Here is a 27813-nt window from a genome sequence, read left to right as displayed (position 1 = left end):
CATGTGATTTGTTTTGGCAGCTCATATTTTTAATTTAAATTATCATTTAACTCCTATTTACAGCAAATTACCAGAAACAGGGTAAACTAACTGGGTTACAATGCTTTTCATTCAGAAAGACATAATAAATCGATCAATATCGTTTGTCCATTAAGTTAAGTTTCATAGTTAGCTTTTGGCTTTATGTTTTACTTTTGTTTTGCAGCTTAATAAAAACTGTGTACTTATTTTGTTTCAAAACATACATATATAAGCTGATCATAATTAAAGTTGACTTATTCAGAACACTCTGCAGCAGTAACGAAACGTGGATTGATTTAAAAATTTGTAGCAAGACAATTCAAAGGATGTGCTGAAAGATTCAGAGGAAAAAAATTAGTTCAACAAATTTATATAGAAGGAGCATTGCATGTAAAATGCTTGAAAAGACATGCAATAAATACCTGTGGGCTATTTAAGATTTCAAAGATCAAGCGAGTAGCATTTTTTCAATTCTAATCAACATCAGTTCCCAGAATGTGCAATCGTGAAATGACTGTGCATGACTGTTTTACAAAAGCCAGGGAAATATTGTAGCAGCTTCGAGAAATTTGAAGTTGAAAGAAGTTGCAGGGGGTTACAGTCTCCATAAGGTGTGACAGACATTATATCTTGATTTAGAAAACTTGATCATTATGCATTCAACATGGCAGAGGGTGAAAGCTTATTAGTGAAGAAGTTGTTTGAGAGGTAGCAATGGCTATTTTACCACTGATAAATGATCCCGACATCAGTAACACACATGCAGTGTCACAACAATTAGACATCTCACACGGAATGCTGTGGAGGATACTGAGGTAAATAGTGAGCTTTTTAATATTAGCCACAAGCAGCAACTACTTGTTACCAACACTGATCATTGTTTATCTTCCGCAATGACTTTTCTATCTTGAATGGACGTTGATGGCTCCTGATTGTGGAACATCTTTAGGAGTGATGAGGCACATTTTTGTCTCAGCGAAAGAGTGAACACCCAGAATTGGTTTTGGATCTCAGAAAATTCGCATGCTTTTCACAGAATTCCACCACACCCACCTAAAGTTACTGTCTGATGTGAGCTCTCTTCCCAATTTATCATTCAAAGAAAATTACAACAATGGCTCTGTAACAGACCTCAGATATCATAACATGCTCAAAAGTTTCACCTTACCTCAACTTCAACAGTGACGATGCCTAGTGTCTACCATTTTAATGGAGGATGGTGCCCCTCCACATAATGGACTTTGTGCTCAAAGGTTTTTGTGGCAACATTTTAATGATGATAGAGTGACCAGCTGTTCATTTCCCACTGTTTGGCTGGCCCGTTCTCCCTCTGTGATTTTTAGTTATGGCAACATTTAAAGAATGTGTTTTATCAGGGGGGGGTAATCTTGCAACTTCGGCTGACAACATATAACATTGCATGTGCAAATGTTTGCTAGCAATCAGCTGCGGTTAGCTGTTGAATCACAAAAAAAATTAATTAAAGTAAAAAGTTTAAAATTTTTAAATTATGTAATTAATGTTGTATGTCAGCTCTGTGCCAATACTGAAGCCTGTGATTGTTTTCAAGAACCTAAATTCCATAACATTGAGCGAATAACTTCTTTTTGAAAAACAATTTATAGTGGTCTATACATTACATTTCATGACTTTCTGCTAGCAGTGCTCATACTTAATCTATTAACATCAAAAACTGTTCATTGCCTGCACATTTTACACTTTAATGAGGGAGATCTACATTATAAAACAACATGCTTTATATAGCTAAATGATCTGTACAAATAAATGATGCAGATACTAAAATTTGTAGCTTGTTTATATTTTGATGTAAGGTGCCTCCAAGTAGAAATTATATTAACTAATTTTTGTTGCTGTTGCAGAATCTTTCAGTGCATCTTTTGAATTGTCTCTCTACATATTTTCTAATCAATCTGCATTTTAGTTACAGCTGCAAGCCAAGATTAATTATGATCACCTCGTATATGTATATATGAACTGAAGAACCAAAGCATTGTGACCACCTACTCAATAACATGTTGCACGACCTCTGGCCTGCTAACTTTGCCATGCCAGCAACTCACTTTGCATTGGATGCCACAAGTTCTTGGTAGATGACTGGAGACATGTACCAAATGTCTATGCAATGGTCATGCAAAATCAAAATATTCTGACATGGTGGTTTGAGCTCTGAGCTGACGTTCCATGACATACCAAATGTGCTTTATTGGGTTAAGACTCAGGTGCCGAGGACATTAACTGGAATTCATCCTTGTGCTCCTCGAACCACTCCAACACAATTTGAGCCTTGGGACATCTGGTGTTGTCCTGCTGGAAGATTCCATTTTCAGTTGGAAAGACAGATGCCATGCAAAGGTGCAACTGATCTGCAATTATGTTCAGATAGTCGACTGCTTTCATGGTCTGTTCTACAATAAATAAAGGTACCAGAGCCGCCCATCCCATATTTAACAGTGTCCCCTGAACAGTGTGTTCTGGAACACTTGCACTTAGACCAGCATTGTATTGGGCTGTCAGCTGAGCCACTGTCTGGCATCAAGTTTGCTGTATTAAGCAGGACAGTTTCCGATGTCCTTTTCTTTGTTGATGCATGGATGTCCAACACCTCGGTGTCAGCTGATGGTTTCACCGTCATTTATCCACTTTGCATAAACAATGGCAGATCGTGAACAATCTACCAGTCATGCAGTTTTGGAGATTTCGAGTCTTCAGGTCATCACAATCTGCACTCTATCAAATCGGCTTAGATCAACAGCCTTTTCCATTAGCAAGAGCAAGAATGATTCCTTACCTTCTACAGCAGCAGTTAAATACCATTCTCACTTAATGATGTGCTCTCCAAGTCATCCAGTGAGTTCATCGAAAACTGTGAGGATGGTCATAACATTTTGGCTCATCAGTGTATACATGTAATTTTATTTGATAGCTTTTCATTTGCTCTATAATGAGATGGTCAATATACTGTATAGTAATTCTACTATTAATTATACATGTATTTAATACCTTTTTAACAAAAGCAGATTTAAGTTCATTTTAAAAAAACATCATTCCTTTTCTCATCATCTTATATGCTGTCATCCTATGACAATATAAAATATCTCATATACTACATATAAACGCTTCATAATAGATTATTTTAATCATCAAGGGTGACATTGGGCATTAAGATAATCATACATCAGGTACATATAATGAAATTTTCTTAAGATACGTCAAATTAAAGATTAAAAAGCTCAAAACAAAAATGTGACTAGATGCAGAAGCAAAGAACAAAGTTAAAAGCTACAAATAAGAATTGATGAATTATATAATAGGATGTATAATTACAATCTTGCAAAAATGAAAATATAAATTTAAAAACAATAAAACATTTTGAATCAATCAATTTTCAAAGCTAAAGTAATTCTTTTCCTGCTATTTACTAGAAATATAATAACAATTCAAACATACAGTGCAGTTTTTTATTCTGAAATATTTACAGTTAAAATTCAGAATTTTGGGAGCGGAAAAAAGAACTAATAATAATTCACTTATATCATGCCTACAGAAGTCCTTACACAACCTTTATTTCTGTAAATGCTAAACAAGTACAGACATATACTTGCAACTATAAAAATAGAACTAAATGAGGAAAACAGTCATCTTATGGCATTTTAAAATAAAAAACCAGTTTTGTTTAAATAATAAACTTCAACTTTTTATAGGCCCTTCAGTCACTGTAGTTATACTTCAAAAAGTTTACAGTCATTCTTAAGAATATATAAAACAATTAATTCCTATATACACGGTGATTCAAAATTGCTTTTACAAATTAAGAGAGGTGATAGTTCTCATACAGATGAGCAATAATTACTACAGAACACATGGTCACATTTCACTCTGAAAGGCAGAAAAGAGGAATATTATGATTCCAACCTGAACTTACAACAGTGTTGAAAGAGCAAATGAACGAGACCAAAAGTTGCACATTCATTTTAGTGAAAAACTCAGAGTGAAAAAAAAAAAAAAAAAAAACGGATAAAACCACAAACTTGGCATTCAAGTGTTAATTCAAGCTCAGACTTTGATGGCAAAAACTCAGATGCAGATCTTTGGTTGGCAAGGTCTCTACTTTGCAAACAATTGGAACAAGTTAATTATCTAAATTATTAGGGGGAAATTATCCATTAGGGGGAAAACTGCTACCTTGATATCAAGTATCAATGTAGCAGTCCCCCCTTCGCCATCTTCTATCCTGTCCTCCTGGACATATTGTGCTGCGCTCATTCTACTTGAAGTGCCCATCTATGGGACACGAAGTTTTGACGGCCAGAACACAGCATGAACTTTTCATGCTAATCTCGGCATATAGCGGAAGTTGGAGTTAGTTGATAATGTTAGTTTGGTACATTCATATTTACCATGTTTGCACCACCAAGTTTCTCTTCTCTGCATGCGAGCTTTGGATGCCGTTGTAATGTTGTGCACATGTCGTTAAGTTTCAATAAAAAATGTGAAAAGATACATTTCTTGTTTTTCAACTTGCTTCTTGATATGATATCGGTTTATTTAACATGGTAGCAGTTCTTGTGGTTCGTGAATATGAATGAAGAATTTAGTAGTTATAATTTGTTTTAAAAGTTACCGGTACTAGCGTAAAAATGGCATGTACAAGAAGCAGTGATATTGGCATACTGCTATTTGATGGTTCGGACTATTTTAATTGGAAAGTGCGTATGATGAAATTTCTTCAATTTAAAAAGTGTAAAGATGTGGTTCAGTGAAAAGTCAGTGAAAACAATGACGTGGAAAAATGGGAAGAAAAGGATATCCAAGCTACAAATTACATTTACGGCGCCATAACAAACAAGCAATTGGAATATATTCACGAGTGTGAGACTGCATTTGATATAATTACGAAATTTGATGCAATGTATTTAAAAACTTCAACATCTCTACAAATTGTGTCTTGAAATAACTTAGAATGTATGAAACTGAAAAATTATTCTGATGTAAATATATTTTTCGATGATTTTGAGGAGTATGTGAACGAGCTGAAACATGCCGGCGTCACTGTGTCGGAACAAGAAAAATTGAACTATACCTTCAAATTACAGTCACATTGGTAACTTAATAGATGTTTTACCAGAGAAGGACAGAACAATCAATTACCTAAGGAGCAAAATCAAATCAAAATTACTTGAAGAGAAAAATGATTATGAAGATTCTGCACCAGCAGAAAAATCAAATGCGTTCAAAATTGAAACAAGCAAATCGGGTCCACAAGGGAATGTCTGTTATAATTGTGGAAAACCTGGTCACATTAAAAAGAATTGTTGGCATGTCCATCAAAGGAACTATCGTGGTAATTGCTCCACTAATTATTGTGGTCGAAGTTCTTCAAACAATCGAGGACGTAGTCGTGCTTTTAGTGGACATCGTGAACATGGAACATACTCTAACCATAGAATAAACAGTCATCAAAGCAATAGTTTCCACACCACTGTTATCAAAAGTAACATGACAAGTTCCAGTGCAAATACTGTGACAAATAAAAATGAAATCAATTGGTTACTGGATAGCGGATGCACAAACCACATTATAAAAGTGATGAATATTTCAAAGAGCAAGTCACTTTGAAGGATCCTATTCAAGTGAAAGTTGGTGACAGAAGCATTTTGAAAGCTACAAAGGTTGGCAATATAATAGTTTCTTTTCCTGTATATAACTCTGAATCTATCGTAACATCGAAGAATGTATTTCATGTAAAAGAAATGAAAGCAAATTTATTAAGTTATTCGAAGATTACTGATAATCATAAAATAGTTTCAAAAGAAAAGTTCTCTAAAATATATGATGTCAATGGTTCATTAGTAGCAATAGCAAAGAAAGAAGAAAGATTATATAAAGTAAAGAGTTATGTTAAAAATAGTAAAATATTTGCAAATTTGACCAACAGTAAGTTAACGTTAAAGGAAAAATTGCACTGTTCATTTGGACATGTAAATTTTAAATATCTGGATATTATGTGCAAAGATCAGCTATTAGAAGGAATCCCTAAAGAAATAGAAACTGAATATATGAAGTGTGCCATATGTATTGAAAATAAAATGCACAATTTACCATTCAAGAATAATAGAAGAAAAGCAGAAGATATTCTGGAGATTATACGTACAGGTGTAAGTGGACCTCACAGAACATGTGGATGTAATGGTGAGAAATACTTTGTGAGTTTTATTGATGATTATAGCAAGTTGGCAAAAATTTATTGTATCAAATCTAAGGATCAAGTCTCTGATTGCTTAATTGAATATGTAAATGAAATTCAAAATTTAACAGGGAAGACTATCAAAGAACTAAGATGTGATAATGGTAGTGAATATATGAATAGCAAGATATACAAATTTGCAAGAGAAAAAGGTTTCAGGATAAAGTCATGCCCACCATACGTACATGAATTAAATGGTACTGCTGAGCGTTACAACAGAACTATAATGGATATGGCAAGATGTCTTTTAGCCGAAGCAAAAGTTGACAGATGTCACTGGCCTGAAGTAATTAAAGCTGCTGCTTATTTGAAAAACAAGACATTAACAAATACTGTTTTAAAGAAGACACCATATGAAATATTTTTCAATAGGAAACCATCTGCTAATGAATTGAAATTATATGGAAGTAGAGTGTATGTAAGAATACCAGAAGAAAAGAGAAAGTCTAAGTGGGATAAAAAGGCTGAATTTGGAATTTTACTTGGATATACAGAAGTTGGATATAGAATTTGGAATAACTTGGATACACAGAAGATGAATAACAGAATAATAGTTGCCAGGCATGTTGACATTATTGAAGAAGACATAATGTGTGTAGGTTGTGATGATGAAGATAAGAATGATGATAAAAATAAGACGAATGAACCTCAAGAAGTGTCATGTGAATCGAGTAATGATAACTCTAAGGACAGTGTGATAAATGAAGATGAAACAAAAAATGGAATGACACCAAGAAGGCAAATCAAACCACCAGTTTGATTTCATGAAGAATTCGGGTACTACTGTGTTAGTGCAAATTTTTGTGATGCTACAGTTCCAGGTAACTTTGAGGAGGTGACAACATGCAGTGAGGCTGGACATTGGAAAGAGGCAATGGACAGTGAAATGAACAGTCTTGTTAAAAATAACACTTGGACACTAGTGACTAAACCACAGGATAAAGGAATTCTACATGTGAAGTGGGTACTCAAAAGAAAACCAGGTAATGTTTTTAAAGCTAGATTAGTGGTTCGAGGTTTCCAGCAAAAAGATTTGTTGATATGTTGCAAAGATACTCAGGTAATTAATGATATTAAGGAACAACTACATAATAAATTTAAAATGAAGGATTTAAATAGAGTAAAAAGTTACATTGGAATTGACAGTGAATATGATAATGAGAAAAGTAATATCTTAACACTGAGTCAGGAAAATTATATTGAATCTTTAGCTAAACTGTATGGTATTGAAAATTCAAAGCTTTATGATAGACCAATGGAGATTAATCTTAAACTAAGCCATTTATGATACACCAATGGAGATTAATCTTAAACTAAGCCAATCTAATTTAAATCAAAATTTCAAATATAGAAATCTAATAGGAGCACTCTTGTATATTAGTCATGGTACTAGACCAGACATATCTTTCAGCATAAATTATTTAAGTAGATTTTAAAATTGTTATGATGAGACACATTTCAAATATGCTTTGAGAGTTTTAAAGTATTTGTACTTAACAAAACATCTAAAATTAACCTATAGTAAAAATCTTAAAACTGATATTATGAATTGTTATTTTGATGCTGATTGGGCAGGTTATATTGTTGACAGAAAGTCAACAACTGGGTTTGTTATTAAATTATTTGGTAATCCAATTTACTGGAAATCCAAAAAGCGAAATTGTGTGACAAAATCTTCCACTTTGCCGAATATATTGCTCTATCTGAGGCTGTGACAGAAATTAATTTCTTAAAAATGTTGTGAATGATGTTTTTGCTGATATAACTCACCCCATTAAAATTTATGAAGATAATTTAGGAGCTTTGGCCATTGCTAATTATGGGAACTTCACTAAAAATTCAAAATACATAGAAGTTCAATATCATTATGTTCACGAAAATGTTCAAAATGGAGTAATTAAAATTATAAAGATTGATTCAGAATCAAATATTGCAGATATCTTTAATAAGTCTTTAGGAAAGATTAAATTTATGAAATTCAGAGAAGGTTTGAAATTGAAATAAATTTTGTATACTGTTTATTTAAGTGATGTTTATTTGGTACTTACGTATTAACGCAACCAGGCCAAAATTTGCATAAATCGCCAAATTTGGCGACCCTACTTACGACAACCCTACGTGTCACACGTAGGTTTTCGTAAAGAAATTATTTTTCTTACTGGTTAGATTTAATGCCCTGAAATACTTTAACTATGGGTATTTGGGATCTGCCTGCGATTGAAAAAGATGCTGTTGAATTGTTGCAGGGATATGGAATTATACCGAACAAACGTACTTGTAAAAATCATCTTGACTCATACCTTATCGAATTTATATGGCGCCAAGCTCAAGCTGTTAATGGCGAAGACGGTTTTCAACCAGTGCTAAAAGCAATAGCCAAAAGATTTCCGCCGAAAAAATAATTCTGCAACTTATTCAAATTCAAAATCAGAAGGGTTTAATTGCTATTTTATATTTTAAAACAAAATAATATAAAAAACTGTATTAAAAATTATAAATAAATTGTAAATAAATGTACATTTTCCTTCTATTCATACTTTTTTAATCAAACTTACAAATCGCGCCAACCTGGTTGCGATAATGTGTAAGTACCGTTTATTTAAATATTTTTGCTTGAAATGAAATAGATTTTGGTAATGTCCTTATGTAAACTAAATTGTGTTTAACTTTGATTTCAACATTTAAGTTAATGAAAGAAACTTTTTTTTAAAAATAATTTTTGTTAAGTTTTGAATGTTATTGCTTATATCTATGCTTAATTGTAAATGGTAAAGATGAAAATGTTGTTTATATCTATGTTTATTTGTAATTAGTAAATATAAATGTAAGGAGGCATGTTAGTTTGGTACATTTATATTTACAATGTTGGCAACACCAAGTTTCTCTTCTCTGCGTGCGAGCTATGGATGCCGTTGTAATGTTGTGCACGTGTTGTTAAGTTTCAATAAAAAATGTGAAAAGATACGTTTCTTATTTTTCAACTTGCTTCTTGATATGATATCAGTTTATTTAACAGATAATATTCAGCCCTTGATTAGATAATTAACTTGTTGCAATCGTTTGTGAGGTTGAGACCTTGCCAACCAAAGATCTGCATCTCAGTGTTTGCCATCAAAGTCTCAGCTCGAATTAATACTCGAATGCAAGTTTTGGTCTTATCTGTTCCGTGCACTCTCCAAGTTTTTCACCAAACTGATTGTGCAACTTTTGGTCTCATTCATTCGCTTTCCCAACGCTGTTGTAAGTTCAGGTTGGAATCCTAATATTCCTCTTTTCTGCTTCACAGAGTGGAATGCAACCCTATGTTCTATGGTAATTATTGCTCATCATGAGTATTATCACCCCTCTTAATTTGTAAAAACAATATAGAATCACCCTGTATAAAATGACCATGTTATTTAATTTTTAAGTTTAGAGATCATATTCAGGGATTGAATTTGTATCTAATTAAATATAACACATCAATTTAGAAAAAGGTTTTTGATATTAATCGATTAAGTAATGAGCACTGTTAGCAGAAAGTCATGAAATGTATCGACTGCTATAAATGTTTTTCAAAAAGATCTAAATCCCTCAATCTTACAGAATTTGTGTTCTAGATAACAATGGCAAGCTTCAGAACTGGCATAGAGTCGACATTATTTGAATAATTTAAAAATTAAAAATATTTCTACTTTAATGAATTTTTTACAATTATTAGATTATGATTCAAAAGTAATGAAAGTGCAAGAGAATAATAACTATGTATTTTAAGCATTTAAAAACTTATAAATTATTACTTCCATGAAAACATTTTTGACATACGGTATAGAATAAAATTACTTAAAGAACATCACTAAATGACACCAAAGGGGAAAAAATTAGCCTCCAGTTATTATCATTTATTTTTTAACTTATCTCTCAAGAAAAGCAAAAAGATAATAAAGCCTCAAATTTTGGAATTAAATCTCTCAGTCAATTTTTTCTGTATAGAAGAGACTAGACTTCATTATGATAAACTTTTATTAAATATAACTACCGTGACCTGGGGACAATATGTAAAGTTAGATGGCAAACACGAACATTCACATCAAATAAACATTTTGTAACAAAAATGGCCATAATCAAGGGTTGCAAAAAAAAAAAAAGGTATGGATTTTACAGATGCATATAAAATATAAGAACAAATGCAAATGATTTTCCTGGCAGATTACTTGCAGAAAAACGAACAACCAAACAAGTGTGTGTGTGTGTATGATTATGGCAAAGACTTGAGGGCTATCTGCTTAAGGAGAGGGATGCCTTTGTGGAGGACTTTCTAAGGGGAACTGGCTCGTATACACGTTACACATGGAGAAAACCATGAAAACACCCATGCAGCCAGCCCGTCTATGGGATTCGAACCTCGGACCGAACTACCAGTGTTCAGCGACTTTACCGCTCGGCCGCTCGTGGGCCCAACAACCAAACAAGACTTTTCTGCATGCAAAATTTTTTTAAATACTACTGAATCTAATAAAATAACCATGAAAACTAAAATGAACCAAATTTTAAGAAATACTGGCTTTTCCCTTAATCAGATAAGGGTGGGTGGTGCTTACCACAGTACTAATCCTTGATCCACGGTCACGTTATTGGACATTTTTTATTTTTTATTGTGTCCTTATATACTAAATTATAATTAAGAATAATACAGGCAACAGTTTTCTAATGTTGTTACTAAATTTATTTGTCTTCTATTATATTTTTGCTTGATTTAGTTGCGAAATCACACTATGATTATCTGCCTAAGGGGAGGGATCCCTTTGTGGAGGACTTCCTAAGGGATACTAGCTCGTATACAAATTACACATGGAGAAAACCACCAAAAATGGCCATGCAGCCAGCCTGTTCACCCGGAATCGAACTTAGGTCAGAACTAGCACTGTTCAGTGATTTCACCACTCAGCCGCTGGGGGCCCTGTCTTCCATTATAGAACATAACACATTCACTAACTTGATATGTCTGGTAAGAAATTAAACTTTCATCAGCTGATTTTGACTAGTAATTTTTTTCTAAATACAGTCAAAAGTCTTTAATCCGGACTCGTCGGGACTTCGGCGATTCCGGATTATAGATCATCAGTTTAAATCTGGTAAGATAGCATGCAGAAATTATAAAATTAAAAATATGGAACCGTAATTTATGGAATAAAGAGCAATTATGATCTAAAGGGTATCAAAATTTACAAAAAAAAAAAAAAAAAAAAAAAAAAAGCTTAATATTTATTTTTTTACTTTTATTAAACATTTCTTTCAGCATGCGCATGCATAAAGCATACATTATGCATAGTCGAAATTAGAAAATTGCAACCAGAAAACTATTTGATTGTATTCGTGATATTTATAATGACAAGGAATTTGATTTAAATCATATCAAAGACGGAGTACACCGAGATGAAATACTACATTATAAGGCGAATAAAATAAAATCATCTGCCTGAAGATAAGGATAGTGCTGACAGATGAACTTCCAGTTCATTGTGCACCGCAACGTCCCCCCCCCTCGCGCAGAGCAGCGTGAAATTGATAAACAGATTTCGGAATGGTTGAGAAACAAAGGAGCCTTTATCCATTTTTTGCAGCAATTCCACTTTTTGTTTGATGGACATCGAAACATGCTTTCCTTTGTAGATCCAGCATCGGAAATTCTATTTGACATAATTGAAAGTTCCAACTTACTTTCATAAAATTGCTCTAAATGTCTGCAAAAAATAATAAGCCGGTTCCAATTAGAAGATTAAGGAACAATGCAATCTGCAACATTAACTTAAATAGATAATTAGATAATTTTAGCTTAGCTAATACCGTCCGTTATACATTAAACACGCATGCGTAAACGTATTATGCGCATGCGTAAAGGTATTACGCACATGCGTCAATGCAAATTTGCGTTGACGCATGTGCAGAAAGTTTGTAGCTTTGAGGTCCACATTAACGACTTTTGACTGTATAAGAAATATATCTCTTAGGTTAAATATTTCAATAAAGAAAGGAGATTAGCAACAAAGAAGTAGATTTGATATTTTTCTCCTTTTGTCTCTTCTGATTAAAGCCCCCTTCTTTTAAACATTTTTCACAATGAACCAAGACCAGAAAACTATGTAAATTGTCTTGAAATCACTATCACATACTTTTTTGAATAAAAAATAAAGATTTTTGTCACTAGAAACAATGAAATTTTATATAATAACAACTTTTTTTTAATTTTAATTAATAGCTATCAAATACAAGAAATTATGCTTTTACTTCAATTTCAGAAAAGAAACTAATTTTATATAATATGGATAACTGCATAAGAAAACAAGCCTTACTGTACTGTGGTCCGGGATACCCATAATAAGCAGGAGGTGGATAAGTGAACTGTGGCAGAAATGTTACAGATGAATCACCTGAAATATTTTAAAGAAAATATTAATGTTTCATGGTAATAAATGCACATATAAACACACAGAGAAATGAGTAATTGTAAGTCCAGCAGAATGCATGATAATGTTGATATGCAGGGGCACCAAAACCAGAAGACATGCATTTTAATAAATTACAAAGCAATACTGATACCCTAATAGCTATTTAACATGCAAGAGTGCAACATGCAAACAATGCTTGCACATGTGTGTGTGGTATTTTTTAAAGCAATGCTTTTAAAAGTGCACAAAATACACCACAGAAAGTGAAGTAAATTTGCTTTTTTTCATAAAACAAGATTTCAAATAATTATAAGTAAGAGTTGTCAGCAGTAAAATCAGATAACTATGTTTAGATTGTCTACAAAAATATTACTTTTCCTTTTTTAATGCTACTGAATTTTTACAATTGCATTTTTATATGAAAAACCTTTTGAAAGAGGGACTATATACACAGTATAAAATATATGCACATAACATAAATAAAAAAATTTTGTAAAACCTAATTCTGATATCCTTTTCTCATAGCAAACAGTCAGAAAACATGCAAGAAAATGTGAGTTAAGACATGCTTCAAAATGCAAGCTTAAAAAATAGTATATTTTAATGCCCCAGGTTTGCCATCTACAACATGATCATGCAACTTACTCAACATTTTAAATCCATCCATATTTTCCCTTTCAAGTCATAGTTCTAGAAGTTGAACATTCTGGAAGTTAAATACCCACTTATCAAAATAACACTACGACCAAACATTGTACGCAAAAACATCTACGTGCAGAATGCTGAAACAACAGGTCTTGTCATTATATATAAATATTTTCAAGAACATCTCTACTTATAAGATGGAAATTACCATCTAATTTTCTATAAATAAGCAATACAAATATAATATAATAAAACACATTCCGTGGAGAATAAGCCATGAAACCAAACAAGATAGTATGGAGTCAACCAAAAAGTTACGGTTTGTTTTAACAGTTCTTTACCAATTAACATAAGATTTATTTTATTTATTTATTTATATTTTTTGCAAGTTTAAAGCATTTTAAATTACAAACATTTGCAAAATAAATGAAACAAAGAAAATTCGATTTTTTTTTTTTAAATTTACATTCAGTCAGCATGACCCAAACTGGTAACTTATCTTAGCAGTATTTGAATGGAAATCACAATTAATCCTGTCATATTTTAATCATATTTAGCATTTTCTTACATTCAGATCAGTTGAAAAAACTCAAAGTTCATAAGAATCAATCAATCTACTAAAGAAATGTAGATATTCTGTTTGCATATTACGTAATCAAACCAGTTTTTATACTGAAACTGCAGGGATGCTAGCAGAAATCTCTTATAAAAAATGTACCTTAAAAAGATATAGGCACATACCTTACATATTTTAGAATTCTTTATTTCCAATTATCTAGTTACCAAGATAGCCTGCTTTTTGCTTTGATAAAAAACTAAAATTAAATGTTCTGAATTATCAATATTTGTTATTCCATTCTGACAATACAAAACATTTGCACATTAAAAAAATACTTAACTTTATTAATACTTAACAACTTACATGAAACTGGAAATTATATATTTTTATAGCCTTATATGTTAAGTGGCAAGGCTGCCAACTGGGTTAGCAAAAATTTGGATATGATCTTAGCACACAAGATTTCAGTTACTATAAGATCATTGCCAGCATTACAGAAGTTCCCATGGAATGCTCCATTTGAAAGATATCTGCTGACAATCATCAATACCATCATCATTGAAATTTATTACGATAAACCACATCTGTGAAATAATTTTGAATTCTAATACATATACTTCTTGCCATTAAATGTAAACAAATTTCAAACTCATTAAAATATTTTACCTTGAAACTGATATTTATTCAGTGAGAGTAAATGATGAATTATCTTTTAATGAGATAGCGGTGTTTAAAGCTTGCAACGATGCCATTTCATTTTTTTAATTATCAGAAATGAAACTTAAAGGAATTCCATACTCTTCAGTTACAATCTTGCTATTCTAACCTTCTTCATATTTATGTATGATTCCACATTGTTTAATTATCATTGAAGATTATACTTTTTAAGATATTTTTTTTTTAAACCAATAGCTTTCATGCAATCCAACTAAACCAAATGATTTGTTTAGCTAAGGCCATTCTAAACAGATAATATGAACAAAGTTAAAAATGGTCAATGTATATCCAATCACAACTTTTCATTGATAAAATATACAGCATACACATACTAAGGAGAGATGAAACTTTTTAAAATATCTCAATTTTTAGTCCACACACAAAAACTAAAAAAAGCTTGTAAAAATCCAAAATAAGGAAAAGCGACAGAAAAAAATGAGACAGAAAAAATATTATAAGCAGCTGAAATGCACTAAATCAACCACTGAAATAGATTAAAACGAATAGTGATACATTTCAAGATGTACAAAAAAGCATTTGTAAATTCTAACAGATCTGTAGACTTAATGGCAATTTCAAGTACAAAAATCACTATGCACCAGAGGGTTCGTACACATTTCTGCACACCAAAATTAAGTACTTTTAAGGAGCTATGAGTATATCAGACATGATAAATTCAATTAAAAATATTATCTATTCTTGAATTTCATTTTTGTAATACCATCCTACAAATAAAATAGATCCCTAAGTAGTATGCATTACTACTAAACATGAATTAATTAACATAATTGTTAATAAGTTTGAGAATAAAGTAAACTTTATGCAATTTATCAAGTAGCATTAAATATTTTACACTTATAATAGTTGGACATATTTGAAAGAAGATAAGTGACATTTACGTTTCACTAACAGTCAGCATAATTCATAACAAAAGAGTGAATGTTTTCACCGCTACTGCTTGTCTAGAGAGGCCTGCTTATTAGAACAAACCTAAAAGGCCTAATGTAGGCACAGTTGGCAAGTGTTGAAAGTTAGTCAGGCTCTGTTTGATGCAGTTAGTGTCGTAGCTTCATGTAGAGTTCCATGGGTTGTAACCCAGTTATCCAATAAGCCATTAAAGCACCAGAGGTGATAAGAGTTGTTTTGTATTATTTTAAGTTACACTAGATGCTCTTTGCAATGAAAGGCAATAACTCGCTTTAATATGTAGAGATAATTTTAAGGGTAAGCAGTTAGTTAAAAGTAATTAAATTAGGTAGTTAGATAACCTTAGTCATTATGGTTTTACATAGCCACTATTAAATTTTATTTTTTTAACAACATTTGTTAAAAAGCTCTATTAAAATCAAAATCTAATAAAATTTCACAGTTTAAAATTCATGTAATTTATGACATTGATCCTTAAACAATATTAGGATAATTATGTTTTGTAGCTTTTAATGAGTAACATTACATTTAAAGTTACCTGTTACAAAACATTTATGTTTTGTTTATTGGAACCTTGTTACAACAACACTCAAGAAAATATTTATCTATCATTTTAATTTGAAGCCTTCCCAAACATTATGGCTAGTTTATATCGATTTCCTTCTCTTTAAGCATCTTTCCTAACAATTAGAGGATTTGTCTCAATATGCAAACAAATGCTCTCTCTAGTTTCTGCATGATTTATCTTCTAACTTATCAACCTCTCAACAATGAGGGTTTACTTGATCTGGTAAAAGTTAAATAGTCCAAAACGTCCGACAGACATGAAGCAAATTATCGCTATATCTGAAAATAACTACAATATTAGACGAAGGTTTAAATAAGCCTCTTATTTAAAAAGAACTTAGAACATAGAGCCATGTTCTGATGCTACCAAAATCAATTACAACTCATGATGACGTAATTAAACACGAACAGTCAAATTCAAACTAAAAATGTGAACTAGTGGTCAAAGATCATACAATTTAATTTAAATTTAATCTGGCTCAGTAACTCTTATCATATGAGGAAACAGAAATGGGAAATTATAGTAAAGGCTGAAATCCTAAACAATTGGGTAATTTACATAATAACTGCACATATCTTTGAAGAATAATTTTCTTTATGTATTTAGTTTCTTACTTCAACACCTTTCCTTTTAGAATTTTTGGATTGAATTAAGGATTTCTGTTATTTCAAAAAACACTAAATGCATTTAGAATGTATAGAAAAGTGGCTAATTCTATTTCTTTAGTAATATGAACATTCAAAAGAAATATGAAATATATATGTTAAAGGCTGGTTACAGAGCTTGTGCGGCAGAATTTTTAGAATTTAGTGACACCCTGAACAACAAAATCTAGAAATGGCAATACTTTTAGAATTGAGAGCAGGCATTGGAAGCAGAATTTAGGATCCTCAGAGATTGCATCAGGTGGCAAAATGCCTAGTGCCAGCTCTGTGTATGATGCATTAAGATATATTAGGTGAATCTTTTAAATTATAAATTTTCAATTTCTTTATTAATAAAAAAATCCCTTTCTATAATGCCTGCCTGTGGGATAAGATTAGAAGCATATTTGATAATTTCCATAATTCATCTCAAACTCTCTGTAAAATACATCCATTATGTGTTGATACCATGGAGATACTTTTCATTCTGCCACATATTTCTTGAATCTTCTATAATAGTAGGTCTATAAATTTTGCCTTGAAATCCTCCTAAACTTTCCAAGCCACGATGTCTAAAATCCTAAAGAAAAATTATCCCTACTAATTTGTAACAGCAAAAAGGCAGAAATATTTTGGGAATATATAGGTTTGGAGGCAACTTCAAGTCTGTCTCCTGCCTGCTCAACAGTCATTCACTTATGCATTTTAAAAAAAATTGTTTGGATTAATTTTAATTTGCTAAATTAGTGAATTTATTTTCATGGATTGTTTTTGCACTTGATTTGCTTATGCTTCTGAATTTAAATGATACTGCAGATTAGTTCGAGAATTAAATCTTTTAAATCTTTTATGTGTTTACACATTTTTTTTTTTTTTTTGCTTTAAATTTGCTTTTTTAAATTTTAGCTTTAAATTTGCTTTTTTACTTTTATACGTGTTGTTAAAATTTAAATTTAATTTGTTTAAATTTAAATTTCATTCCTTGCAGGAATGGCACAAAGAATTATTTAATTAAATTTGTATTTTTCTTATGAAACAATATATATATATAATAATATATAATATATATATAAAGAGAAAACTGACACATATTCTGAGAATTTTGAATATTCTGAGGCAATTACATGGGAAAAACACTTACTCTGAAAAAATTAAAAAGAAGACTTTTTAATTAATTAAATAGCTAATTTTGCTTTTGCTAAGAGCTGTTTTGTAAACTGTGCTTTAAGCATTATACCTTGTTTATTATTCAGACTCAAAATACTGTATAAAAAGTTGCCAAAATGAAACTTTATAATATGACAGCGAAAAATAAAAATGTTTTATTTTAATGTTAATTTTAAATATAATTTCAATATATTATCATTGTGTTAATGAAATTTATCAATGTTAAGATGTTTAAAAAAAAAATCATTGAAAAATTCTCAGAGCTCAGTCGGAATTAAAAATTTTCTATAGAAACTGATTCCTAAAATCGCCAAAATGTGGATAATTTGTCAAATTTAGAGCTGTTTAATAAAAGAATTCACATCCCCAAAAGCGAAAAGTTGCACAAGAGCTCTTTATTAAAAAAAAATAATTTCGAAATGCTTACATTTCACTTCTTGCTTAGAAACTCGAGTATTCCATTATTCATATTAGAAACAAAATATAACCCATGAACCCATTCAAAAGATAATCATATATGTCATTGAATCACCAAAAAATATTTCTCCAAAATGCTAATTCACACTAAAAATGGCAGTCGTAATAACAGACAGAAATTTCAGATCATTAAAATTAAGGACCGTCTGCTGATTTTGGCCAAATTAAGGACTTTTAAGGACCAGAAATCGATTCCAAAAAATCTAAGGACTTTTAAGGACTTATGGGACTGTATGAAACCTGTACCAGAATTGAAACTACTGGTTCTCATTAAAAGCATCTTAGAGACATCTGAGTAAAAAAAAAAAAAAAAAAATGTTGGTGTACTTTCTATTGTGCAGTGTTGTAGAATGTGAGACATTTGTGCTGACTTATGAATATGTCTAATAACATTAGGACTCTTTGGTTGGAACACAGTTTTAATAGCACCAAGACTGGAATTTCTATCTTTACAGAAATGCATTACAATATTATATATTCCAAATTTTCAAGTTGAATAACAAAATTCTTGACTTCATCAAATATAGAAGGAACAATTACTGTAATCCGACAACACATATAAAATAATAAATACCCTACCATTGTAAATCATTAAATCATTCTTACACACTCGAAAGAGTGCTTTGATTAATATTAAATTAGCTATTTTAGCATAATATAAGATCAACTACAAAAGGAATAATTTTGTGTTAAGCTATTAAAAAGAAATTTCTATACAGTCACTAATATATACCTTACTTTTGTAATTTTCAGTCGACATAATTATTTTCTTAAAATCATCACTCTAATTTTTTAAAAAATTACTTTAAGGGTAAATCAAATAAGTTCAATGCATAAAATAATCTCTAAAAGCTAAGGAACAATGTTTCCCCCCTACACTAGACTGGAGACAGGAAAAATACAGGCAACTAATATATGTTATATCAAAAATATAATATGAATAAAAGCTATAATCTAACACATTAACAAAATTCAGAACTTTAAACTTTGCTTCAATAAAATTATTAAATTACTTAAAATCCTTTAACTAATTAATAAAGATGGATGGAATCATCACTGAATAAATTGAAATGAGCCTATCACATGCAAACAAGGCATGATAGAATGTGTTAAGATGGTAAATCCTAACTTCTCATCTATTCTGAAAACTATTTTCCAACTCAGACACAATTTTGGAAAGACAGAACGTACATTCACATTTGACAGTAACTACAAGAATATTTGCTACAAGAGTGGCATGAGATTTTACAAAGGTTTTACCCATGGCCTATTTATGCTCTACTTAACAGATCACACAATTTGGTTATGCTGTGCTGGCTTAGACAACCTTATTATCTACAGTACTCAGCAACTGACTATAGAACTTTTCAGAAATGAATCTGTGTTTCCTGCATAATTTGTTTCATGCTGTATATATCAAAATGAAGAGAACAAAGAATCAAATACAGGTAGCCTGTTTTTTGAATGACAGTTACAGAAGCTATAATGCCATGATATGACTGAATATCTTTATAAGAAGAAAAACAAATTCTTATATACTTACTCATGAACACTAAACATTCAGAAGCAACAGAACTAAATTCACAATTTATATACAGCAGTAGACTGAAAAATTCAAGCAGACCTCTCAGATATAAAAAGTGGAATTTATAATTAAAAAGACTGCTTTAGCTTTGGATCTAAAATCAGAAATATGTTGTAAATAATGTCCCACCAAAGGGAAACAATGGGGGTTAAGATACAGTACAAAGTCCGTAATCCAGACATCTATTATCCAGAATGATCTATAATTTGGACCTTAAAGCCACAAACTTTTTCTGTATGCTTTATGCATTTGCATTTAATGTATAATGGATGGTATAAGCTAGTCTAAAAATATCTTTACTTATTCTAAGGCATTTCAGTTAACGTTGCAGATTGAGTTGTTCCTTAATCTTCTAATTGGATCCAGCTTATTATTTTTTGCAGACTGTTAGAGCAATTTTATAAAAATTAAGCTTGAACTTTCGATTATGTCAAAAAGAGTTTCCAATTCTGGAGCTGCCAAAGGATCCTTTTGATGCAAGCAAAAGCACCTTTTGATGTCCATCAAACAAAAAGTGGAATTGCTGCAAAAAATTAATAAAGGCATATCTGTCTCAAAATAATGCGAGGAGTATGGACATTGGAACCGCGAATATGAAGGTTTTCGGACATCACAAACTAATGGTGAAATTTTCCAGTTATTGGATTTTGTAAAGAAATGTGCAGAAGCGGTACTAAATGAAGATGATATAACAGAAGTTTTCAATTGTGACGCCCCAATCATCAATCAATTAACGGACAGCGAAATCTGTCTAGATCCAGAAAATACCATTTCCGATAGTGAAGAAAGTAACAGAGAGGTTATTGAAAATGAAAAAATTTCGATTGACGAGTTAGTCGGTATTCTCGACACAGCAATTACAGGACTTGAAGAGTGGAACTTTGTAACTGAACAAGAAATTATGTCTGTTTATAGAATTAAAGAGAAAGTATTAGCACAAAAAACGAAGCAACTTAAACAACTTACATTGAAAGAAATGTTTAATAAAGTAAACAAATAAATATTAAGGTTTTTTTTTTTTTTTTGTAAATTTTGATACCCTTTAGATCATAATTACTCTTTATTTCATAAATTACGGTTTCATATTTTTAAATGTATAATTTCTGCATGCCATCTCACCAAATTTAAATTGATTACCCAGACAAACCCCTAATCCGGAATCGTCGAAGTCCCGACAAGTCTGAATTGCAGACTTTGTACTGTATTTGCTTTTTAATTATAAAGATGAAAAATTAAGCGAAGTAAAGAGACTGATTTAAAACAATAGCATTAAGCAATTCTACTTTAAAATTGTGCTTTAGTTAACACTAACTGTTGATGACAATGATATTCCTCATTCAATTCCAAATCAAGCTCGCCAAATAAACATTGTACCAAAAGTCCTTAAATCCTTTCTTCTAACTGAAGATTAGCCCTATGCTGTTTTTTATTCATAGAAAATTACACAAGTTGGAATTTATATTTTTTTACCATAACTAAAAACATATTTTTTTGATGCACCAAAATGACACATTCTAAATAAACCTAGGATCTTGTGAGCCACAGCCCCTCCCAAAAAAAATTTAGAACACCAACACTATTACAGATTAAGAAAGTAATGTTCTGTTATTTTGGAAGGGGTGGAGCTGCTAAATTAGAACAAACTAGTTTTAAAACAAATGACTGTAAAACAGATTTTCGAAAAACGTAAAAGGTAGTTCTTTCTTTCAATTTTTATCCTTATTTTCTTTTTATACAGAATTATAATGCATTCAATATATATAAAGGAACTAAAGGAAAATCTTAAAAAATAAAAATACTATCTAAGGAATAATTGCCCATCTTTTTTAATTGTTCAAATTGTTGTAGGGGGATGGTGCTATGCATTTTATTTTGAATTAATCACTTTTTATTTTATATTTTTATTTGAAAACTGCATAGTATCAGAAACACTGATGTGTCTTGCCAATTAATTAGAATGGGAAATTGAACTATTTTTATCCATCTCCCTGAGCAAGAGCAAAAATAGTTCAATCTAATTGTACTCATATTTTTGCCATTTGGACTAAGCTACTTCACTTCTGCTTAAGTTCTATTTTTGCACTTTTATAGCACAAACTTTTCTTTTGCATATTTGTTATACTTTGAAAGATTATAATTTTAGTATTTAATGCATTTTAATTACAACACATGTGTGTATGTTTGTGTGTGTGTGTATGATGATTTGGGGATAACTGTAATGGATTGGCAATGGTTTGTTGTACTGCAATAACTTGGGAGATTCTTTACTGTAAATAAATGGATGACACATGGAGACAGACCACATAATTTTTATTTCTTGATAAAGCCAATTCTTTAGATGCAATATCTGATTCACATTATTCAATATACACCCCACAATTTTGAAAGCTTAACCCAATGGACAATACAGAGCAGATAAGACAATGGACAATGCAGAGAAGAAAGTGCATGTCTAAGCTAAAGCAAAGCAGGAAAAGGCTATGCATTCAAAAGTAGCATCAGATATAGAGTCAAAGTTTTAATTCTCAAAAAAAGGGATTGGCTATAGTATACCTACATTGCTGTGCATTACATAAGATGGCAAGAAATGGATTAATTTTGAAATGATGCACTCGAGAAAATGTTTCTATAAACAATTACTATTTTTCTTAATACAGAGGAAAAATATCCAAATTAGAATTAAGAGTAAGGGGTTATTGCTAATTTCAGTTATAATTTTGATTTACATATGTTTTTATCTTGCATATCCCCCTTTAAAGAGAAAAAAATCTTAGTAGCAGAAAATGCTTCTCGAGAAAACAAGTATTAGAGCAGCAAAAGAAGAGAAGTATAATCTTGAAAATACGAAACATAAAATTTTGAACAAAGTAATTTTTAAATACTTGCAAAATGCAAATTTCAAACCTTTGAACTAAATTATACAGTAATGTAGAATACAGTACAAAGTTCATAATTTGGACGTCCATTATCCGGAATGATCTATAATCCAGACCTCAAAGCCACAAACTTTTTTTTTGTATGCTTTACGCATGCGTGTTTAATGTATAATGGATGGTATCAGGTATGCTAAAATTATATTAACTGCTTCTAAGGCATTTCAGTTAATGTTGAAGATTGCACTGTTTCTTAATATTTTAATTGGATCTGGCTTATTATTTTTTGCGGACTGTTTTGAAGATTTGAAGGTTTCTGGACATCACAAACTAAAGGTGAAATTTTCCAGTTATTGGATTTTTTAAAGAAATGTGGAGAAGTGGTAATAAATGAAGATGATATAACAGAAGTTTTTCATTGTAATGATAATGCCTCAATCATCAATCAATTAACGGACGGCGAAATCTGTAGTATGGTTCTAGATCCAGAAAATACCGCTTCTGATAGTGAAGAAAGTGACAGAGAGGTTATTGAAAACGAAAAAATTTTGATTTATGAGTTAGTCGGTATTCTCGACACAGCAATTACAGGACTTGAACAGTAGAACTTTGTAAGTAAACAAGAAATTATGTCTGTTTATAGAATTAAAGAGAAAGTATTAGCACAAAAAACGAAACAACTTAAACATCTTACATTGAAAGAAATGTTTAATAAAGTAAACAAATAAATATTAAGCTTTTTTTTGTAAATTTTGATACCCTTTAGATCATAATTGCTCCTTATTTCAAAAATTATGGTTTCATATTTTTAATTGTATAATTTCTGCATGCCATCTTACCAGACTTAAATTGATGATCCGGAAAAAACCACTGATCCGGAAAAAACCACTAATCCGGAACAGCTGAAGTCCCGATGAGTCCGGATTACAGACTTTGTACTGTTTATTTATTTTAGTATTATATTTTTGACAATTTTGATTCTTCAGCAAGTTTTTCAAAAATTTTGTAAGGAAAATTATAATTATAAAAATGTTATATACCCAGTGCTTATTTTGAGTAATCGTAAATTTCTCACACTCCATTATACAAAAAAAAAAAAAAAAAAAAACTCTTATTATTTTATATAAAATGTATTTTTATAATGTGGAAGCCTTCAAGTTAATCTTGTATGAGGAAGGTAAAAGGAATAATTATACAAAAGTATAAAAAGGTCTCTTTTTTTTTTTTTAACCAGTATTTCCCTCAACATGTTCTTTAACATACAGTTACCATTCATATTTTCTAATAATTTAATTTCTTAATTTTATTACTCACATTCACTTTTATCATAATGACTCAGTTTCTTAAATCATTGGTATTTTTATATTAATTACAACAATATTCAATATTATAATTTCGTACTTTTTTATATTAACACTCAAAAGCAAAATTTGTATAACATTTTTCTACACTAATATTCAAAATTATTTCCTTCTTTATATTCATGTTTATCTCCTTCCCAAAATAATTCCGAAACTCTAAAAATAATTCAAAAACTTTAAAAATAATTCAACATTTTTAAACAATAATCCAAATTTCATTTATTTTTACAGTAACTTTAATAAATAAAATGCTTTAAATTTTTTAATTAATCCAACACAATGACAGAAGTATACATTTGTAATACTATAAAGTTTTAATTGTTATTACTTCCTTAAAACAGAATTACACATCTACATTTCAAAGTAATTAACATTATTTGCATTTTTTAATTTAATGATTATCAAAGCATTTTAGGTGCATAAATTAACGAGTAAATTAAATGACAAAATCAGACCTGTAGAGTTTTAAAATAGAAGCACTGAATATAAAAATTTAAAAATCATGGCATATACTATATGATTTTTGTTTCACTGAGCACATATATGTATTTTATTCACTTCATTCAATAGGCAACACAGGAATGAATGGCACTCATGACTGATGATCTCAGTTAACTTTCACACACAAATGTAACACAAATTAATGACTGCAATGCTAAAGCTTTTTGACGATTATTTGAAAGACTCCATAAGTTTTAAAGCACTGCTGGTTAACAGTATCTTGAACTTACTAAATCACAGATAAGCACTTTTTTCCTTTCTCACATGAGAAATGTTTCATCAGACATGAAGAAAATAAAATTGATAAATATGGCACAGATGTATTCCTTGTCAATTCACTGTAATGTGATGATTTGGGAATAGGTGCAATGGACCGGCAATGCTTTCTTACATTTTTATAAATTGGAGATTCTTTACTGTGTAGATTAGGAGCATGATACTCAAAGACAGATGTGGTCACAGGTTCACCACATTATTTGTATTTTTTGATAAAGCAATTCTTTAGATGTAATATCTGATTCACATCAATACACACCCCATAAATTTGAGAGCTTAGCCCCATCTTCATATAATGGACAACACAGAGAAATGAGAGGTGCATGTTAGCAAGAGCAAACACAAAGAAGGATAAAGCTATTGCATTCAGAAGTAGCGTGAGATACAGTCATAGTGTCAGTTCTTGAAGAGGTGATTAGTTATAACACACCTGCATTGCTGTGCATTACGTAAGATGGCATGATATGGATAAATTTTGAAATGATGCAGTCCAGAAAAAGTTATAAAGAGTTAATATTTTTAGAATAGAGAATTAAGGGGCTATTGATAATTTAAGTTATTTTGATTTATATATTTTTTATCTTACGTATATCAAATATTCACAATTAAAATAAATTCTATTTAATATGCATTTTGCTAAAAATATGTAAACAATAAATAGTTTTTATGTCACAGCTGCCAACCTTGAAATATAAAAAATTGGAAGGCTTTTTTGCCGTGCAGCGACATCCTCTCAAAAGAACTTCAAACTCATTTAAATTCACTTTATAATGCATGATTCAGGTCATTCAGCGTGGTTTATTATGTTATAATGCATGATTCAGGTTATTCAGCTTGATTTAGTACTTTAATGCATGATTCAGGTTATTTATAATGTGTTTCTGATGTAAAACATTAAAATTTAATCAGATATTCTAAATTTTATGTTTTTGGCTAATTTCATTTTCTAATTTTCTTACATTTTTATACTGAGAAAATCCCGAGTAGTGAACAAAAGCTTTTACTTATAGAATTATTTTTAAATATGATGGAAATAAAATTAATAATTAATCCACCATTAAATATGATGTAGGAAACAATATTAGCACTTTATGTCATGCAAGATACCATAAAGTGCACTATTAAGTGGATAATCTTAATGTTCTATTTAATAAAATACAGCAAAACTGAATACAAATATTAATTGATTAAACATTGCTTAATCGTACATAAAAAGTTCTACAACAGTCTACAGTATAGTAAGACAATTCAGATCGAATAAAATTTTAAAAGAAAAATTATTCTGAAAATCACTAGGAGGGAGATAGAATTTTCATGATTTAAGTTTCATTGCCTGAATAAATTAATTTACTGCTGGAAAACATTTTCTTTAATAAATGCTAAAAATTAAAAACCACAAGACTCGGTGATCTTCCCAGAGATACAATGAGAAACCAGGAATCTCTTAATAAAACCAAAAGAATTGGCTGCTATGTTATGTGCTTTTTAATTTTTAAAATTTATTCTAGCTTTTCATTATGCTACATCTAATACTAGTCTTTTTCCCATTTGTGACCTCAAATCCACAAAACCTTAAGTCCCCACCTGCATGGATTTTCAGTCATATGCACTGTTCAGATATGGGGTAGAGCAGTCAACCAGGCTTTCACTTCATAGGCCTTTTTAGTGAAGTTTTTATTTGTTTAAAACTTCGGGTCAAAGAAAAGTTTTAGTTCTTATAATATTTTTTGGAGGACAAATGACATCCAACATATGAAGTAAAAAAAGTCAGTCATAAAATATTTTTTAATAAGTGGATGAAGAGGATAGAAATTTTTAAAGAAAGAGAAGAAAAGGTTACCTACGAGTTTTGCTTTCCAACAGTATCTGACAGTTTAATCTTTCTGAAATTACTCGTCTTTAAAACATGATTTTTGATAATTATAATAAAAAGAGCAAAAAACATTCCTCCTTCTTAAAGATGCAACATGTGTTTAAGTTAAAACACCATATGAAATATTTAATGCAAATTTTACACTTTACAGCAGGGAAAAAAAAAAAAAAAAAAAAACTTGTTTCTTAAATTTTGTTTTTGTATATATTCCAATCATTATTAGTTTCTAGTGCAAGAACAAAATCTAAAATTAATTAAGAGCTCATACTTACTGCTATAAGGTGGGAGATAACCAGGATTATAAGCAGGCATATATGCAGAAGGATGTCCAGATAACTGAGGATGCATCTATAATTAGTTTCGAAATTGTTAAAAAAAGGGAAAAAAAGCTTCAATATACACTAAATAAAAATACTGCACAGGATTACTTTTTTTACATCTGAAGGAAAGCTTTATCTTGAACTAAATAATCATAATTTGTAACAACAATATCCGTGGTCCTGATATATGTCATAGCCTCCACCATTAAATATGATGTAGGAAACAATATTAGCACTTTATATCATGCAAGATACCATAAAGTGCACAGTTACCTGATTTCGAGAAAGGTGTAAACGTTGGGTGTCACAAAAATGGCTGGTCCTCAAGGGGCATATCTAGTGAGCTGAATAACCCAAATTCGACAGTAGCTTATCTGATTAAGAAGTGGAAGATGAGTGGTGATTATCAGAATATGCTTCAAGTCGGTAGACTTGTGAAACTGGGAGACAGGGGCCAACGGGTGCTGTCCACAGAAATCTGAAAGGACAACAAGCAACCGATGGTCCACATACTCCAGGAGTTTCAACAGGCAACCGAGGGTGTTGTTTCGATTAATACCATCCATAAGAAAGCACATCCGCTTGCTTTTCATATTCATGCTGCTG

The 27813-nt window shown here is 30.8% G+C and overlaps 1 protein-coding gene across 4 annotated transcripts in view; it reads right to left on the bottom strand.

Annotated features, from left to right (window-relative positions):
- Window positions 1–27813, bottom strand: part of LOC118192333 (pleckstrin homology domain-containing family B member 2-like) — a 132198-nt gene that overhangs the window by 9825 nt on the left and 94560 nt on the right. For all 4 annotated transcript variants that reach the window (XM_085809075.1, XM_085809073.1, XM_085809076.1 and 1 more), the window contains 2 exons: window positions 27160–27235; window positions 12619–12696 (listed from right to left, as the gene is read on the bottom strand). In XM_085809075.1, the coding sequence (XP_085665201.1) occupies window positions 12619–12696; window positions 27160–27235 (154 nt within the window). The remainder of the gene's footprint in view (window positions 1–12618; window positions 12697–27159; window positions 27236–27813) is intronic.

Source organism: Stegodyphus dumicola, chromosome X2 (genome assembly GCF_044657685.1).
Source record: "Stegodyphus dumicola isolate Sdum_Otavi_A_Nest chromosome X2, ASM4465768v1".
Lineage (NCBI taxonomy): Eukaryota > Metazoa > Arthropoda > Arachnida > Araneae > Eresidae > Stegodyphus > Stegodyphus dumicola.
Note: the sequence above shows the minus strand (reverse complement) of the source record. Positions and strands in the feature narration are given on the sequence as shown.